Below are 17,548 nucleotides of genomic sequence, written 5' to 3'. Positions count from 1 at the left end.
TAGGCCTGCAAACTGGGCATTAACTAGGCCTGCAAACGCTTCTGGGCGAGCGCTGCCTTTGTCCTGTGTGCATGCTGCGCCCGGCCCACGGGGGCCCCAGATCTTGCTGGGGCTTCTCACGCTACTCCAGTGGTTTTCAGCCTGTGGTCTGCGGATCCCGGGGCGGGGCTGCAGATTCTGTGTAAGGTTTCCAAAGGGGCCTGCACCTCCACTCGAAAGTTTTGAGGGGTCCACACAGGAAAAAGATTGAAAACCACTGGGCTACTCTAATACAAATGAGAACACCACATTCTGTCTAGCCCTGCAAATAGCAACAATACCTTCGAGCCAGCCAGTCCAATCGAGCAGCGTTTGCAAAGCGCCCAGCCCCCTGGTGTCGGAGTGCGAACCGTCTGCTGCACCATAGCTCAGCACCATGTTCTCAATGGCTGCCCAGCGCCTGGGAAATCACACAGAGATCCCTGGGCCTGCGGGCCATGGCTGCCTCTGGTTTCTGGCTTGCGGTCATGTGGCTGTAAACTGTGTACCGCCTCATGACATGGCCGAGGATAACTGCCTGCTACTGCTGCCAGTGCCAGGGCTTCTCCTGTTAGATCCAGTAGCAGGAGGCTGTGCGCTGGTGTTTAAGGTCCAGGCTTCAAGCCCTGCTAACTGCCCACGCCGCAGGTTACGTGTGCTGGTATTTGCACTATGCCTGGCTGCGACAAGCTGGGGAGAGTGGCTGGAAGTTGATGTTTTCGCTGTGTGGCAGCAGCGGCCGGCTTTACGCTGCTCCGAGTGCCTGCCGCCCCCCTGGTCCGTTTGTAAAGGAAGGAAGCAGAGACGGAAGGGAAATCCCAACCAAGACATTCCTTTTATTTTTTAATAATAAAAAACAAAACAGACATAACCTCCTGAAAACAGCTTCCTACCTCATAATTTCACAGAAATTAGCTTGGAAACATTGCTCGCCCTCCCTGCTCCGATTCCTGCCTCGGGCCCTCCCCAGGGGGGATGTCTCAGCCCCTGGGGGAGCGGGCTCCGACCAGCCCTCCCCAGGGGCTGCACCGGGAATGTCAACAACACGTGAGCCTCCTGCAGGCATCATGCGGCCAGCCCCACCCTGCCACGACCGTGAGCCTGCGCTGGGCAGCTGGCTGCTCCCCCCAGCCCCACACCGGGGCTGGGATTGGGACATTAGCCTTTGCTCAGGTTCACCAAATAGCAGAGTGTTTGGCCTCTCCGGGGCTGCGCTTCATCCCTGTGTCCTTCCCCCGCCCCCCACCTCCTTCGCCCATAGCAGAGCTCCCTGCCACCCGTCCCCTCCTCCCTTCCCTGGCGGAGGGGCCAGCAGCGGGTTTCACGCTGCACCAGGCCAGCAGGGACCTGGCGCGGGAGGGAGGGAGGCTGAAGGCAGTGGATGGCTTGGCAAGGAATCTCTCCGGGGTGCCGCATTTACCAGCCCATTCCCTCCCCCCTGAGCCTGAGCTGCTGTCTGGCTCACCCCCAGGAACCACAGCGTCTCACTGTGCTCGAGAAGGGCTGAGCTGTGGGACACAAGCCCTTTGGACGTGGATGGAAGAGAAGGGGACAGAGGTGGGTTTGTAGCTCATCTCCCACACTGCCCCCGGGGGTGCGCTGAGGACGCCCCTCCCAGCCGGATTCATGAGGAGATGCCCGTTGAGCGGATCTGGGCTCCAGCCAGGGGTGGGACAGCTCCCAGCTGCTGGGCAGCTAGGCACGGTGAGCCTGGATTAGCCGCTCTGCCTGGCTCTGCCTCGGGCCCACCTCACCAACGGCTTCAGGAGCTGCCCGGGTTGTCGCATCCCACCTGTGTGCTGACTGCAGATTTGGGGCCGGGGGATTTCCTGACTGGAGAGCTTGGGGCCCATAGGGCACAGCACCCGCCTCTGAAGGTTACAGGGCAGCGAGCCACAAGGCACCGGCATCATACTAACCCCCTCGCTCACTCCTCCCCTTCTGAGTGCGACAGGGCACGGGGCTGGCGAGCTGCAAGGCCCTGCTCACAGATCCACCCCTCGCCTGCCCCCAGACCTCCCCAAAGCAGTATGTTCGTCCAACGAGCCACCGCGGAGGCACGTCCTCCAGTACCCAGCGAGGTTCCCGTCTCCCTAGGGAGCCCTGCATGGACAGTACGTGCCCTGTGTGTTTGCCTCCCGGCCCCGCTACGGAACAGGGAGCTCTGCCTCTCCCGGCCACACCAAAGAGGGGTGTGTGGACGCTCGCGGCGACTCATGCTGCCCCCCAGGGGTGCAGCAGTGCTACAGGCACAGCAAGTGTGGCACCCTGTGAACCTGGGCACCTCCCCAGCGTCGCTTACCAGGGCTGGCCCCGGGGAGCCTGGCCCAGGAGGGAAACCTGGCTGCCAGGCTGATAAGCACCTTCTCCACCTCCTCTCCAGGGGATGGATCCTGGGTCGGTTCCCAGGGCAGCTGGACTGGGGCTGTTGCCTCCTCCCCTCCTGCCCCAGCACTGCAGCTGAGCGGTAGGGTTTGCTCCAGGCCTTGTTTTACTGCCCCGCTCCCTGAGGGGCTGGGGGCAGCGTGAGGGGCTGGTTGGCTCCCTCCCTCTGACAGGATCCCTGAACCTCAGTGCTAATGAGTTAATAAACTGGTTTCTCACTAAGAAATTAGAAGCCTTAAGAAAAATCACAATCTCCCCCCCCACCCCCCTCCCAAAGTAACTGCGGTTTGTTTAGAGAGCTCTGGAGAAATCCCCAGCTCCGAGGGCCTCTCGCTCCAGCGCAGCGTCTAGAGGCACCGCCAGCGGCCTGGAGACGACTCCCACGACTGCATGGGCTCCAGGGGGCAGAGCCAAGGCAGCTGGCTTTGCTGAACAGCCTCCTCCCGCCCCGGGGTGCAGAGGAGCCCTGGGCGTGGCTGGCAGCAGGGCCCATGCCCTAGTCCTTGGGCGCCTTCTTGCTGCGGGCGTTCCACATGCCGCGTTTGGAGTGGTAGTAATGGTAAAAGTTCCTGAGGCGCAAGCGCTCCACCTCCAGCCCGCTCTGCAGCACCCTGCACAGGGAGAGGAGACAAAGCTTAGGAGAGAGGTGAAGAGGGCACAGCCACAGCAAAGCCTCTGGGGGTTTTTTCCCCCCTTCCTCAAAGGCGTGTGAAACCTGATTCCCTGAGAGAGGAAGAGGCTTTCATTCAGTGTCACAAGCGCACGGCCTTGGGGCTGTGTTTGCTAACACCCATTGAGCTCAAACACCTCAGGAACATGTCGGAGGAAAGCTCTCTTTGGTACAGTCAGCACTCCCCACTCAGTACAATGTCCATCTCCAAGACCTCCAAGGAGTCCTCTTACAAAGCCAGGGACGCCCCAACTTGGCCTTTCTGAAGTCTCCAGCCGCTGTGCCCTCCCCACCGCCGTCGGAGTAATTTATATGTCAGCGCCGAGGGAAAAAAGGGGAGAGCACAAATCTATTTCCCCCCCTTTTAAAGGAAAAATGTACTGGAAATGTTTCAAGCAGATTTGTTCCACACAAGTCCCGTCTCTCCTGCTAGTGCGCCTGCTGCTCCTGGCTGCCCATGCCAAGCTCTATACCGAGAAACACCCTGCAGCCCCCCTCCATTGTGTGGTACCACCAAAAAGCCCCTCAGAGTCATAGGGCCTCAGAGGGGTTAATCCCCCCGCCCCCTCAGCATCTTCTCTCCCAGGTCCCCGAATCAGCCACGTGTGTCTGGAGGGCATTAGGCCAGTCTCCATGCCCAGCCAGCACACAGCTCCCCCTGGCAGGGAAGAGGCGCTGGGCGGGAGGCCCCACCAGCCGTACCTGTCCAGCAGCTCCCAGTCCTCCCCGCCCCAGCGGTCTCGGAACTCCTCCGTGTTCATGCCCCCGACGCGGTCAAAGTCCGACTTGTAGATCCCAAAGAGGCCGAACCCATTCACCTCCCAGTAGCCTGAGGAAGGAGGGAAGAGAGGTGACTCGCTAGGTCTCAGGCGGGAAGGGGGCTCCCTGCAAGAGGGGAGGGGAGGGCAAGGAGCGAGGCTGCTCCAAAGCCTAGCCAGGCAGTAGCACCGAGATTCCTCCGGGCTCTGCCATCCTTTGAAGCCATGCTGCCCTCTGCTGGAAACAAACAGCGGCACGGAAGCACAGAGAGGCCTCCGATCCCGGTCCCATAGAGGGAACTGGTCTCCCTGAAGGTGGGGCTGCAGTCCCGTCCTTGCACACGAGCTCCTGAGTTCGCGGGTCCTGGCACTTGGCTAACTGCTCACTGCGGGGCTGCTGCACCTTCCTCTGAAGCAGCAGGTGCTGGGCCCTGTCAGAGGCAGGACGCTGATGTGGGTGGGCCGCGGGTCGGATCCAGCCTGGCACTGCTACATGCATGCAACCCCCGTGGAAGGAGAAAGGCTAAGCTGGCCATGCACTAAACACCCAGCCGGCTCTCTCCCAGTGCGGGCACTCGCCTGAGAGTGCAGCCGCCGAGATCCAGAGGGATCCAGTTTAAAGGAGCCATCTCACACTCAGCCAAACGTACGGCATGGGACCAAACCAGCCCCCCAGCTCCCAGCCAGCGTGCAGGGGCAGACGTGCTGCGGGGACAGAGGAGGGAGAGCGCTGCTCCAGCTAGCTCCCCAGGGGAGGCTCCGGAGGAAACCACTGCCAATCAGACCCTGAGCAGCTGGGGTGGTCAGCACCATGCGGGAAGGAGGCAGGTAGACCTCAAGGAGCTGGGATTTTTACTGGTGATGAGCCCTGCCCCCCAAGCAGCTCCCTGGGAACGTAGCGGCAAAATAGGCTGAGGAAGCCTGCGTGTGGGCAGGGCCGCTGTGTGGCTCCAGCCTGCTGACCAGCTGCTCCCTACGTTGGGATCCAGTGCCAGGCTCCCTGCACACACAGGCTGACTGCCATCCTGCAGGCTTCTCAATCCCCCAGCCACCCACCCCGCAGTCCGCTCAAGGCAGCTTCTCATCTGCCACAGCACTGCTTCCATCCCTCTCCCCGCTCATCCCCCCTGTGCTCCCCGAGCTCAGCCCCAACCCCTCTCTGGACTGCCCCCGTTGCCTCCTCTGCTCACTCCACGTCTCCCACCAAGGTGCCCCCTTTGCTCAGAACAGCCCCCCTCCAACAACATACGCCCAGCCCCTCTGTCTCCCCCAGATCGCCGCTAAGAACACCTCCGATCAGAGAGTCTCTGTGCACCAGTGACCACGCCCAGTGCCCTGGCTGGGCCGGCTTGTGCATTTAGGCCAGGAATTTCAGAAGGGGCTAGTAACTTGGTGTGCCCGATGGGAGACACTTTAAAGGGGCTCGATTTGCAGACAGTCTGAAGTCAAACAGCTCACGACTCCGAGCTCTTTGGGACCGGGATTCATTTTTCTGTTCCGAGAGAGGCTTCAACCTCCGTATAAAAGCACAGCGCTGCGGCCCCCAGTCAGCACGGGGCTGACGCGCAGGCCTAACTAAACACATGAATAGTGCCACTGATGTCAGTAAGCACTTGGGTGCTTAAAGCTCCTGCACTGGGGTCTTCCTGAAGCAGGGCCTAAATAAATAATACCAGGATCGGAACGTGCTAGCATGCTAGAACTATGCCCTGAAAGCCAGCAAGAGGCACGGCTATGATCCCCAAAGCCGATCACCACACCCCGGTGTGCCTCAGTTTCCCCATCTGTCACAGGATAGCTGATCCCTTCCTCTGGAGAGCACGGTGACATCTAAGGGGATCCAGCGCTAGATAAGAGACAAAGATTATTAGTCCTTGTGGCAGAGTTCTGGCAGAGCACTCTGGTCACTGTTTAACCAGTTAGGCTCCTGGGGACAGCGTGAATGAGGAGTTGCTGATTACCAGATCAGATTGGGACCGGGCAGCTAACGATCTAATTAGCCCATTAACAAGGAGAGTGGATAAAAGAGCCCAGGAAGGCAAAGCAGGGCAAGGCAAGCTGGGTCTGATAAAGGGAGCTCTCTGTGTGGGTAGACCTCTGCCCACCCCCACCCCTGGGAAGACTGGCTCTGTACACAGTACGGCTGCGTGAGGATGTAGAAGGTGGTGAGGGGAGGCTCTGTAAATAAACGACATGATGGTCTCTCCGAAAGGAAGGTCTCTGAGCCGACTGTGTGAGGGAAAAGACGATGGGGGCGGAGGGTGCCCCGTCACAGTGCTGCTCAGCCTCTGTGTGCCTCTCATAACACAATGTGCTGGATTAAGCTACACACTGGACAAGGGGAAAAACAACAGCAAATCCTACTGGTGAAAGCTGTATCTGAACAAACCAGCAGCCTCCCCCCTCCACATTCATTGGGCGACTGCACAATCCAGTGCTGGGGAGGTCGGAGTCACTTAAAGAGGCAGGGCTGGGTGGATTTACAGCAGGAGTCAGGACTCCTGGGTTCAATTCCTGCCTCGCTGTAAGGCCTTGAGCAGATCACTCCCTGTAACTGGAAGGGGGGACACTACACTCTCCCTGCAGGGGCTGCGTGAGGCTTAGTTAAGGCTCCAGGAGTAGTCCGCCACCCTCCCTTAAGAAGCACCCAGCAGTATTATTCCAGCTCACCCCCCCGCCCCCAGCCTTGGGGCGCAGCAGTAATCGCAGAGGGGAAGGACGTGCAGGTTTAAGGAGGAGCAGGGAAGATGCTGAGTTTCTAACACCAGCGTAGCCCAGCTCCTTAAAGCACCCGGCCTGGACTGGAACAGACTTTAGGTAGCAGCAGGCTGCTCAGATAACAGGTTTCAGCAGCACCGGGCTGAGTGGCTGCGTCAGGAGCCCTGCCACGCTGCCTGCACCGCTAGCTGCCTCAGTCCATTAGCGGCTCCCTTCCTGGGGCGCTGGCTCCCTGCATTCGAAAGCCCAGTGCGTTTCCCGCGGCGAGAGCACCCGTGCGCGGGGGGCGTTACCATTGGGGTCCCGCGGAGAGCTCCCGCAGCCCAGCCTCATGACGATGGGCGCGTAGGCCAGCTTGCCCTCCACGCAGTGCTTGCGGATGCTGTCCAGGATGTTGAGGGGGAAGTGGATGTGCAGGTCGCACAGGAACACGATGCTGCGCCCGTCCTGAGGGAACCAAGCGCAGAGAGAGGCCGTGACCAGGGGGCACACCCCACGGCAAGCCCCTGGGGGCAGGACGGGACAAGGCCAGCGGCTCTGGAGAGCCAGAGCCCTCCCGCCGTCTCTCACCTCGATGGAGTCCACCCCAGCCTGCAGCCCCGCCGAGCGCTCGAAGTTCCCCGTGCGCTTCAAGTACTGGTACCTGAGAACAACGCGGACAGTCAGCGGCAGCAGGGAGAGGGGAGCCGAGCTGGGGGCTTTGTTGGGACAGAGCTCAGTGGGCACTGCTGGGCTGAGTGACCGCGGGGAGTCTCCAGGCGGGGAATCGTCTGGAGGGTGCCAGGGGCCACTGAGCCGAGGGACCCAGCTGAGTTCCAGGAAGCCTTTCGCAGGCTGACACAGTGTGACTCTCTGTCCCCCTCTAGCGGGTAGCCCCCGGTTGAGCGTCCATTACAGCCTTGCGGTTCTTTAGCTCAGGCAGCAAAGGCTCTTGCTTCTAGATTGAAAGGTCCCGGGTTAAACCCCCCCCCCCCGTGTCATCCCCCACCTGGGGGCGCTGTGTTACACTTATGGTCAGGTGGGCTCACGCCCCCCCGACCACTGCTGGGGACACTCGCGTAGCAGGGGCTTTCCAAAGAGGGAAAGCACATGGAGCGCTGGCTGCCCGGAGATGGGCTGGGGGTGTGGGGAGCCAGGCAGGGCATCCACGGGGTTCTGTGCACAGACTATTAGCAGCTACACGGCTCTCTTCCTCCACCCAGCACGAAGGCCCTGCTTGCCCGCTGAGCCAGCTGGCTTTGGGGACAGCAGCTAGCCCCTTTGCAGCCTGCCTGGCTCCGAGATCACCTGCAGCATCCGCTGTGCACTGATGCAGTATCAGTCTGCAGGGCAGATCCCCCCTGGATCAACCAGACCCTCAACACCCAGAGAGGTTCAGGGGTGTCCCCTCCCACGTCCGTTGGGTAATCACAGTCATGGCTCATCTCAGTGCCAGTCAGCAGGGGGCACACTCCACCTATGGGACGCTGTCTCCAGAAAAAAAGCCGGACTGCTGTGCCAGGTCTGCGGATGGCAATGCGTCCTGTGGGTGCAAGATGCTGGGGGCTAAAGGCACAGGAGAAGGGAGGGCAGTGGGGTTGGAGACAGGTGCGACACTATAGTTGAGTACAGCCGCAAGCAGCCAGCCTGCAGACTCACTGGGGCAGGGATGGTGTCTATCTGCCTGTTTGGATGGCACCTCGAATCCTAGAATCTCAGGGTGGGAAGGGATCTCAGGAGGTCATCTAGTCCAACCCCCTGCTCAAAGCAGGGCCAATCCCCAATTTTTGCCCCAGATCCCGCTATGGCCCCCTCAAGGATTGAACTCACAACCTTGGGTTTAGCAGGCCAACGCTCAAACCACTGAGCCCCCCCCCGACACAATGTGACCCTCATCTTCAGGGGGGCCTCTGGTCACCCCTGCGACACAAACAACAGCAGCGGCGAGAGTGTGTGTGTGTGTGAGCAGCAGCCCCACAGCCATGGCCAGGGATGCTAGAGGCCAGACCCAGTTGGCTGGGTGGAACGAGGAGGCTCATTGCGAGGAGGGCACTCAGCGATAGCCCCCCGGGCAGGCGTGCTGCTGGAACAGCTTCGCTGCACCACGGGGTGCGGTTCCACCCACAGCGTCTGGGCCTCGGGCTTCCACAAGCGCCAGGGAAACCAGGAACAAAGCTGCTGCTCTGTGCTCAGCTCCTCGGGCCGTGCAAGGACTCTGGGAGGGAGGAGAGACATCACCTCCGTGCTGCCTGGGACTCCCTTGCCCAGCTGCTGGAGGGCTTTGCTGTGCGTGTCTGCCACAGATGAGGCCAGGAGTGGTGGGGGGCACTTGGGCCCAGGCTCCCGTTCCTGTGGGGCTGGGGGTGCGGCAAGGAGAAGGTGCTGGGCTTGGCACTGGTGGGGAGGGACAGCGGCAAGGAAGGGCTCTGGGGCTCCCTGCTCCGTTACCGAGGCAGCCGGGCTTCCTGCAGCGCCTTCTCCACATCCATATCCTCACTCTCAAAGTCCACCAGGATGACATTGAAGTTGGTGTCCTTGGTGTCCCAGTAGAGGCCGGCCATGTCCGCGATGAACTGCTGAACCCAGCGCGCCTGGTTCTTCACTGCCACACAAGCAGACACCCCCTGGGTCAGCCCTTCCTCAGGGATCCATGCCCCGCCCCGGGGCTGAGAGCCAGACCCCCCCCCCCCAGGGATCTACTCCCCATCCCCTGGGCTGAGAGCCAGACCCCCAGCCACTCCCCAGGGATCCACTCCCCGTCCCCATGGTGAAGAGCTAGACCCCCAGCCACCCTCCAGGGATCGACTCCCTGCCCCCAGGGCCAAGAGCCAGACTCCCCAGCCGCACCTCAGGGATCCACTCCCCATTCCCAGGGCCAAGTGCCACATCCCCCCCCAACACCATTCCACACCAAGTACCAGGTGGATTTAACTGGGTTGCTCGGGGGCTGGGTTTTTGTCCCCCCGAGTGGTGTCGTTATATTGACCTAATTTCCTAGCAGAGACCAGGCCTGAGTCTCTGCTGCTGGGCAGCCCTGGAGGAGCAGACGTGGCCTGTGTGCACAAGGGGACCAGGCCTCCCGGATGATCCCATGAGCCGCCACAGCCCGTGCGCCCCACGCAGCCAACCGCCACCCACTGGGGCCTGGGCTTTGGGCCCATCTAATGCTCTGAATGACCCCAGAGGTCCTGGTGCAGGTGGGAGCTTGGGAGGACCTTTGGTCCCTGGGAGGAGGGTGCGGATAACACCCCTTTCCCTCACCTGGCACTACGAAGTGCACCATGACGTCCTGCCTCCAGCTGAGCTGCAGGGGTTGGCACAGGATGGGCTTCCCATAGAGCAGGCTCCAGGGACTGGGCTGGGGCTCTGTGGCCAGGGGCGCGGGCCCCTCGGGGTTGGCCTTGGTGCTGTCGTCCGGCCTGCCCTGGTGCAGCAGGACGTAGACGTACTCCGAGAGCCGCACGGTCCTCTGGCCCCGCTCCAGCAGCTCCAGCTCCAGCAGGTAGCGGTTCCCCCGCGCTGTGTCTCGCCGCTTCTCCATGTTGACTATGCGCAGCAGGGTGTAGATCCTGGGGGGAGGGCAGCGCCGATGCTCTCACCTTCCCAGGCGAGGCCCAGGCCCCCACCCCACACCAGGGACCCCTCCACAGCCTGGCTAGCTGAAGGACAATGGGCAGCCCCGCTCCCACCCTTCCAGTAGGGGGTGTCATCCAGGCCAGGAGAGCACCCCCACCTCCCAGAGGGGAGGCCCTGTGGTGTGGGAGAGCAGGGTGGGGAAGCTCGTGGCTGCGTTCCCCCTCATCCCAGGAGGTGCAGGGCTGAGGACCTGCTGGGGGAGTGGAGTGTGTGTAGTCAAGGCTGGATGACCAGGGAGACCACCCTGCTCTCTTGCCTGCCCAGGTTGGGGCAAGACTGGGCAGAGCTTAGCCCCACTGGTCCCCCTGGCCCTGGTGGCAGCCCTGGGCCTAGCTCCATGTGGCATGCCCTGCAGAAGCGCAGTACCCCCGCCCCGACCCCGATTTCTCTCCCTACCCCCCATTCTTCTCGTTGAGTTTCTCCATGTACTGGGCCACCACGTCCACCACCTCGCTCTCGCTCAGCTGCAGGTTGCCCGAGACGTTACAGCGCAGGTCATTCCAGTCGGAGCGCAGGAGCTCAAAGTCCACCGAGCTGACGCTGAATGTCCTCTGCCAGTTGATGGAGTCCTCCAGCCAGCTCGGCTGCAGCTCCGAGTTCTCGTAGCTATAGTCCGACAGCTCCTCCTCCTCCTCCTCCTCCTGGGCCTTGCCCGGGACCTCTTGCTGCAACGCAGTCACCTCCGACATCCTCAGGAGGGACGTCACCCGCACCCCGGCTGACAGGGCCGCCTCCGAGGAGTTGTAATCCAGGGCAGCCGCTGCCGCTGTCCTGACTGGGGTGGCGGTGGGGACCTCCAGGGCCTCCTTGCCGAACAGCCCCTCGGCTGGTGGCGGCTGTACGCTGGGCCGTGTCCTCCGCTCGCTCACAGCCTTGGGGTTCTCTTGCCTGTACAGCTGCTCCCACTTCCTGCTGCTGGCCCTGGGGCTCTTCCTCTTGGAGGGATACATCTCCCTGGAGCTGTTGCCCGGGAGCCAGGGCACCCTGTGGCCAGGGACGGTGCGGAGCTTGGTGGAGGGGGCGGAGCGCCTCTGGGGGGCCCTCGAGTTCAGGTGCACCCTCCTGAGTGGCCTAGGGTAGAGGAAGACACTGGGGAAGGTGGCCTCCTGCACTGGGGCCTTGCGCTTGCCAGGCTGCAGCCGGGTCACATACACCTTCTCATGGGGCTTCTTGGCCTCCTTCTTAGCCTTCTTCTCCTCCACGGGCACCAGGAGCCTGCTTGGGCCCTGTGGCTTCGCTTTGCCCCCAAAGATGGGCACGGAGAGGTGGGGTTGGCGGTTTAGGACACTGCCTCTCCTTGATGGTGCCAGCAGCCCCAGCTCGTCTTCCTCCCCGGCGTTGGCCTGTTCCGGTTCCTTGAGCACCCAGCTGAGGGAGCGCCCCCGTACCAGGGCCTGCTCTCGTAAAGGGGGAGTATTCTCATAGCCCTGGGAATCCCTGGCTGTGGCCGCAGAACTGCGGCTGGCCCGGTTGCGTACGTCCTGGGGTTGTGGCTGCCCTGGCGCAGCACCCTCATCATGAACTGGCTGTTGCTGGTGGCGGAAAGCATAGTCTACGTCGCCCCCGTAATCCCTTGCAGCGAGAGGGATCTCTTTGCCTTTGGTCCCAGTGCCCTGGGGTGGGCTCGGCCCCCTGGGGCTCTTCTCCTTGGCATCGGGAGGCGGGTCTGTGGGCTCAGGATTGTCTGCTCCTTCCTCCTCCTCTTCCAGGAAATCTGCAAAGCAAACACACCTTGGGTAGGCCAGAAAAACATATGAGATCCCTGCAGTGTAATAACCCCCAGCAGTGGTTCACAGCCAGAGCATTTCAGGCTAAAAGGGACCAACAGGCCCTCCAGTCTGAGCCAATGCGCATCGCAGGCCATCAAACCCCACCCAGCTAGCGAAGCAGACAAATTATTACTGCATCTTAAACGGTGGAGCCCGTGCAGGGAGGCACTGATCCTGGCAGCCAGTGTCCAACAGCCAGGTTGCTGTGGGGGCTCTGCGAGAACATGATCGGGGGGAGGGGGAGGCTGCCTAGCTACCCGCACAGGTGGGACTGTGTTCTCACGTTCCACCAAACCCTGCAGTCCCTGGGCTTCAGTTGGCTGACAAAGGAGCTCAGGATCCAGCCCCTTCTTGGGACGGCAAGGAAGGACAGTCCAGTGGCTGCGGCGCTATCCTCGAACTTGGGAGGCCCGCGTGCAATTCCCTGCTCCAGCACAGACTCCCTGCGTGACCGTGGGCACGTTACTTAGCCTCCGTTCCCCGACAATAGCACTGCCCCACTGCACAGAGATGAAAACATTACAGAACGGGAAGCACTTTGAGATCTCCTGCTGAATAGGGCTAGAGAAGAGCAATGTGTTATTCATTTTTTAGCATTACTCAGGTATGTTTTATTGGCCAGAGAAGTGACCCTGGGATGTCCAAATCAGCCAGGAATATGGGATTGGACCCTTGATTGGTCTGCTTACAGTAAATTCACTGGGGCAGGGACTGTCTCACTAGGTGTACGGACAGCACCCAGCACACCCTGAACATAGGTGGGGCCTCCCCTAAGACAAGTAATACATCATAACAACAACTAATACTGTGTCCATTTGTCAGCGGTATCAATCTCTGGTTCTTGGATTGACTGGCAGCAACTCTGATGTGTCGGCTCCGTTCCCTTGTTTCAACCCCATCACCAAGGGAGAGAGTCTTGATTTCGCTACTGGACTAAATAACTGCAATGGTGTTTCAGTCTTTCCAGCAGAGGATCTGAAAGATGTTTCCACACGCTAATGAACTAGCCCTCGCGCCCCCCATGGGCACATGTGAAAGGTTAGATGGGGAGGGCTCTGAGTTACTACAGGGAATTCTTTCCCACGTGTCTGGCTGGTGGGTCTCACTCACATGCTCTGGGTCTAACTGATCGCCATATTTGGGGTCAGGAAGGAATTTTCCCTCAGGTCAGATTGGCAAGGGGAGCAGGGTTTAACCTTCCTCTGCAGCCTGGGGCATGGGTCACTTGCTGGTTTGAACTAGAGTAAATGGTGGATTGTCAGTAATTGAAAGCTTTAAATCAAGATTTGAGGACTTCTGGATCTCAGCCAGAGGCTAGGGGCTATTGCAGGAGTGGGTGGGTGAGGTTTTGTGGCCTACGATCTGCAGGAAATCAGACTCGATGATCAGGATGGTCCCTTCTGGCCTTAAAGTCGACGAGTCTGTTAGCGACGTGCTATAAATGGGGAGCGCGAGGTGTACGGTTGCCTCAGGGGTCCATTTGTGCCAAGTTGGACAGACAAACAAAGGCATCAAACAGCAACAGAGCCACAACACACTCAAAGCAGAACAAAGCAAAGGATAAAATGATGCAATTCACAGGTGTTGATTTACACCAGCGATTGCATGGTCAAGACAAGCTCGCTGGACCGAATTCAGCCCTGGCGGAAGACCCACTACAGGCTACACAGCATGCGCTTACATGACAGCTGGATTTGCCTTGCCATCCCCAGCTCTGATAACACAATGCTACTACCACCCCCCAAGGTTTTTATGATGCTCATTTACGATTTGCATGATGGTAGCAGCTAGACACTGCAGTTGAGATCAGGGACCCACTGTGCTGGGCACTGTTCAGCTCTACAATAGAGACACCCCCTTTGAGGCCAGGACTGTCTACACAGCAAAAAACCCCAGCAGCGAGTCTCAGAGCCTGGGTCTACAGCCTTGGGCTTGCAGGGCCCCCGTGTGGTGCTACGAACAGCTGTGTAGATATCCCGGCTCGGGCTCTGAAACCCATCCCTCTCTCCGGGCGTCAGAGCCTGGGCTCCAGTCCAACCCTGAACGTCTACACTGCTAGTTTTAGCATTGCAGCGGTAAAGTCTGTAGAGTCGGGCTTGGAGACTCGCTGCCATGTGAACACACCCAAAGAGTTTACATTTTACACCACTTGGTATATCCCGAAAACGCTCTACAGACATGAACAAATTAGCCCTTACAACCCCCACCCCCGGGGATACAGATTATTATCTCCATTTTACGGTGGGCAAACGGAGCCTGAAAGGTGCAATGACTGGCCCAAAAGCAGACAGCAAACGCGTGGCGGAAGTCGGATGACATCCTCCCTCCCTTCCAACCCTGTGCCCATTTCTCAGACCGTCCTGCCTTCGTTCAGAACTGGAGCAGTTCCTCCGTGGGGAGAGCTCCTGGTCGATTGCTGCTCAGGAGGCAGGTGGGAGAGCCCTGGCACCCCTGGGTATATAAATCCTACCCCTGGCACAGCCCACAGAAAGTTGGGCAGGAGGATTCATGCTGCTGCCAGCCACGGAATTCTTCAGTGAACTCACTTGGAGAAGCTGCAGGTCAAAGGGCCAGCGAAGCTCTGAGCTACTCTGATTAACACCCTGCACTCACAAAGGGACTTGGAGGGGAAAGAAATGACCGATGCTGTTTTAAGGCAATTAAGTCTCAGCAGAAATCAGCTTTGGCCTGGTGCTGATTTTCCCTTCCGGATGCCGAGGACGCATGTGTGGTGAGACGAGGGAGAGCTCTTGGGAACACACAGCACAGCTCAGGAGGGGTCGTGCGCGTTCGTGGGTGGAGATCGGCACGGCGCTGCCAGTGCAACCTCCCCCACAATGAGATGGGGACTCAATACCGGCCCAGCCAGGCTGCCGAGACCGAGTGAAAGGCCCTTGGTGCAGCCAAGGGGAGGAGACCCAGAGGCATGTGCAGGAAACCCTCTTTTCCAGCTGCACTGATTGATTCCAGTGGGCTGATGGAAACAGTTCTACATAGGGGTTCACCGCCAGCTCAAGGAGCATGCTGGGAAAGTCAGCCACAACGTGATCATGCTCAGAGGTGTAGGTCCGAGTGCCCCGAGGCGGCAGGGAGGGGGAATCCTGCCACGGGTGAGTTGGGGACGCAGGTCCGAGCGCCCTGAGGGGGCAGGGTGAGGGAATTGTGCCGGGGTGTGTTGGGGGCGCAGGTCCAAGCGCCTGGAGAGAGCAGGGTGAGGGAATCCTGCCGGGGCGTGTTGGGGGCACAGGTCCGAGCGCCCCGAGGGGGCAGGGAGGGGGAATGCTGCCAGGGGTGTGTTGAGGGCGCAGGTCTGAGCGCCCCGAGGGGGCAGGAATCCTGCCAGGCGTGTGTTGGGGGCGCAGGTCCGAGCGCCCCGAGGGGGCAGGGAGGGGGAATGCTGCCAGGAGTGTGTTGAGGGCGCAGGTCTGAGCGCCCCGAGGGGGCAGGAATCCTGCCAGGCGTGTGTTGGGGGTGCAGGTCCAAGCGCCCCGAGGCGGCAGGGAGGGGGAATCCTGCCACGGGTGAATTGGGGACGCAGGTCCGAGCGCCCTGAGGGGGCAGGGTGAGGGAATTGTGCCGGGGTGTGTTGGGGGCGCAGGTCCAAGCGCCTGGAGAGAGTAGGGTGAGGGAATCCTGCCGGGGCGTGTTGGGGGCACAGGTCTGAGCTCCCCGAGGGGGCAGGGAGGGGGAATGCTGCCAGGGGTGTGTTGAGGGCGCAGGTCTGAGCGCCCCGAGGGGGCAGGAATCCTGCCAGGCGTGTGTTGGGGGCGCAGGTCCGAGCGCCCCGAGGGGGCAGGGAGGGGGAATGCTGCCAGGAGTGTGTTGAGGGCGCAGGTCTGAGCGCCCCGAGGGGGCAGGAATCCTGCCAGGCGTGTGTTGGGGGCGCAGGTCCGAGCGCCCCGAGGGGGCAGGGAGGGGGAATGCTGCCAGGGGTGTGTTGAGGGCGCAGGTCTGAGCGCGCCGAGGGGGCAGGAATCCTGCCAGGCATGTGTTGGGGGCGCAGGTCCGAGTGCCCCGAGGAGGCAGGGAGGGGGAATCCTGCCACGGGTGAGTTGGGGACGCAGGTCCGAGCGCCCTGAGGGGGCAGGGTGAGGGAATTGTGCCGGGGTGTGTTGGGGGCGCAGGTCCAAGCGCCTGGAGAGAGCAGGGTGAGGGAATCCTGCCAGGGGCGTGTTGGGGGCACAGGTCCGAGCGCCCTGAGGCGGCAGGGAGCAGGAATCCTGGCCCTAGTGTACAGGGTGAGCAGCACTTGGAGGCTGGCAAGGCGAAGCCGTGAATCCGAGGGGATTCAGTGGCGCGGCAATCAGTAAATGGGAACACAGATTCAGTCACCAGTGTCCAGAATTGCTGGGAGAGAGGCAGGAAGTCTCCATTCCCACACGGCCTTGCCCCAGGGACACTGACTGTCTAAGTGGGCTCACTCCTTCCTTTCAGTGTTGTGATCCTCCCACGTCCTGCCTGACTTAGCAACTTCCTCCCCACCACCCGTCAGGTGCCCAATTCAGCAACCAGGGCTCCAGCGCCGAAGCACAGAGCTGGGCGCGCCAGGCCGTGAAGCACCATCCCTGCTAGCAGGTGGCAGGACAGACTAGCACGGTGCACCGGAGCAAGTGGCGTTGGCTGGGCGTGCGAGGGCTGCTTACTGTCCGAGTTCAGGAAGAGAAAGGCTCTCCGGCGAGGATCCTCCTCTTCCTCATCCATCTTCATATACTTGTAGAAGCCAAACCTGGGGGGCGGGGAAAGAAGCAAAGGACAACGTCGCTGAGACGTGCGCACACAGCTGCACTGACACCGGCCCAGCCTCTGGCAAACCAAACCAAATCAGGGCACCTCTTTAGCTCCATATCGTCTCACCTGGCAGGACCAGAGCTGAGATCCCCAGACTCGTTTTACTCTGGGGCTCGGGGGCGAGGCCTGATCTGCCCACCCACCGCTGCGAGCCCAGAGCGATGGGCTGCTCAGACACTGGGTGGCCCCCACATTTCTCCTCTCAATCTCTCGCTGTGAATAGGTAGGTAGAGGAAACATGCTTCCCTGCTCCTGGTGAGGCACCTTGCGGGGATGCAGGGGAGGGAGGGGCAGAGCTGATGAAAAGTGGGCATCTGCCCCTGGACTGGCATTTCCTGAGCTGGGTCATGGGGCGGGAAGGCTTCTGGCTGGAAAGGAGCCTGGCACGGGATGCAGAGCCTGAGGAATGGGCTTGGTGGGTACAGTCTGGTTCCCTAGGAAACAAGGTCCGTGTCTCAACCACCCTGTGGGAAGGCCCAGGCCCCCTCAGCACCCTGGCTGAGCCCCTGGCAGAGCAGGGCCAAGGCTCAGTGTGTGGTTCCTCCCTGCCAGCACCTGGGCTGGGGACAGAGATTCTCTGGGGCTGTCCCTGCCCTGGCACTAAGAAGCCCTATGCCCAGGGGCTCTCTCTGTCCTTAGCAGCAGTGCCAGCAGAGGGCCCCCGCTGAACCTCCCTGCCCGCCCCCCCCACTCACTTCTCCAGGTAGAGGGGGGACTCTCTGTAGAAGCACTTGTTCTCCGTCTCCATGTGGGTGAGGCGGGTGAAGTCGTTGGGGTACACGAACGAGAGGTAGACCTGGGGAGCCAAGCAGAGGAGTCACCGAGAG

The 17,548-nt window shown here is 60.9% G+C and overlaps 1 protein-coding gene across 2 annotated transcripts in view; it reads right to left on the bottom strand.

Moving 5' to 3' along the window:
• Positions 1-840: 840 nt before the first annotated feature.
• B4GALNT4 (beta-1,4-N-acetyl-galactosaminyltransferase 4) overlaps positions 841-17,548 on the bottom strand; it is a 120,126-nt gene continuing 103,418 nt past the window's right edge. For both annotated transcript variants that reach the window (XM_074954698.1, XM_074954699.1), the window contains exons 12-20: positions 17,417-17,517; positions 16,577-16,659; positions 10,561-11,878; positions 9,790-10,097; positions 8,977-9,130; positions 7,120-7,192; positions 6,843-6,996; positions 3,776-3,902; positions 841-3,014 (exon numbers count right to left, since the gene is read on the bottom strand). In XM_074954698.1, the coding sequence (XP_074810799.1) occupies positions 2,900-3,014; positions 3,776-3,902; positions 6,843-6,996; positions 7,120-7,192; positions 8,977-9,130; positions 9,790-10,097; positions 10,561-11,878; positions 16,577-16,659; positions 17,417-17,517 (2,433 nt within the window). In that variant the 3' untranslated portion in view covers positions 841-2,899. The remainder of the gene's footprint in view (positions 3,015-3,775; positions 3,903-6,842; positions 6,997-7,119; positions 7,193-8,976; positions 9,131-9,789; positions 10,098-10,560; positions 11,879-16,576; positions 16,660-17,416; positions 17,518-17,548) is intronic.

Source organism: Natator depressus, chromosome 6 (assembly GCF_965152275.1).
Source record: "Natator depressus isolate rNatDep1 chromosome 6, rNatDep2.hap1, whole genome shotgun sequence".
Lineage (NCBI taxonomy): Eukaryota > Metazoa > Chordata > Testudines > Cheloniidae > Natator > Natator depressus.
The sequence above is the reverse complement of the archived record's forward strand: the minus strand, read 5'-3'. Positions and strand labels throughout refer to the sequence as shown.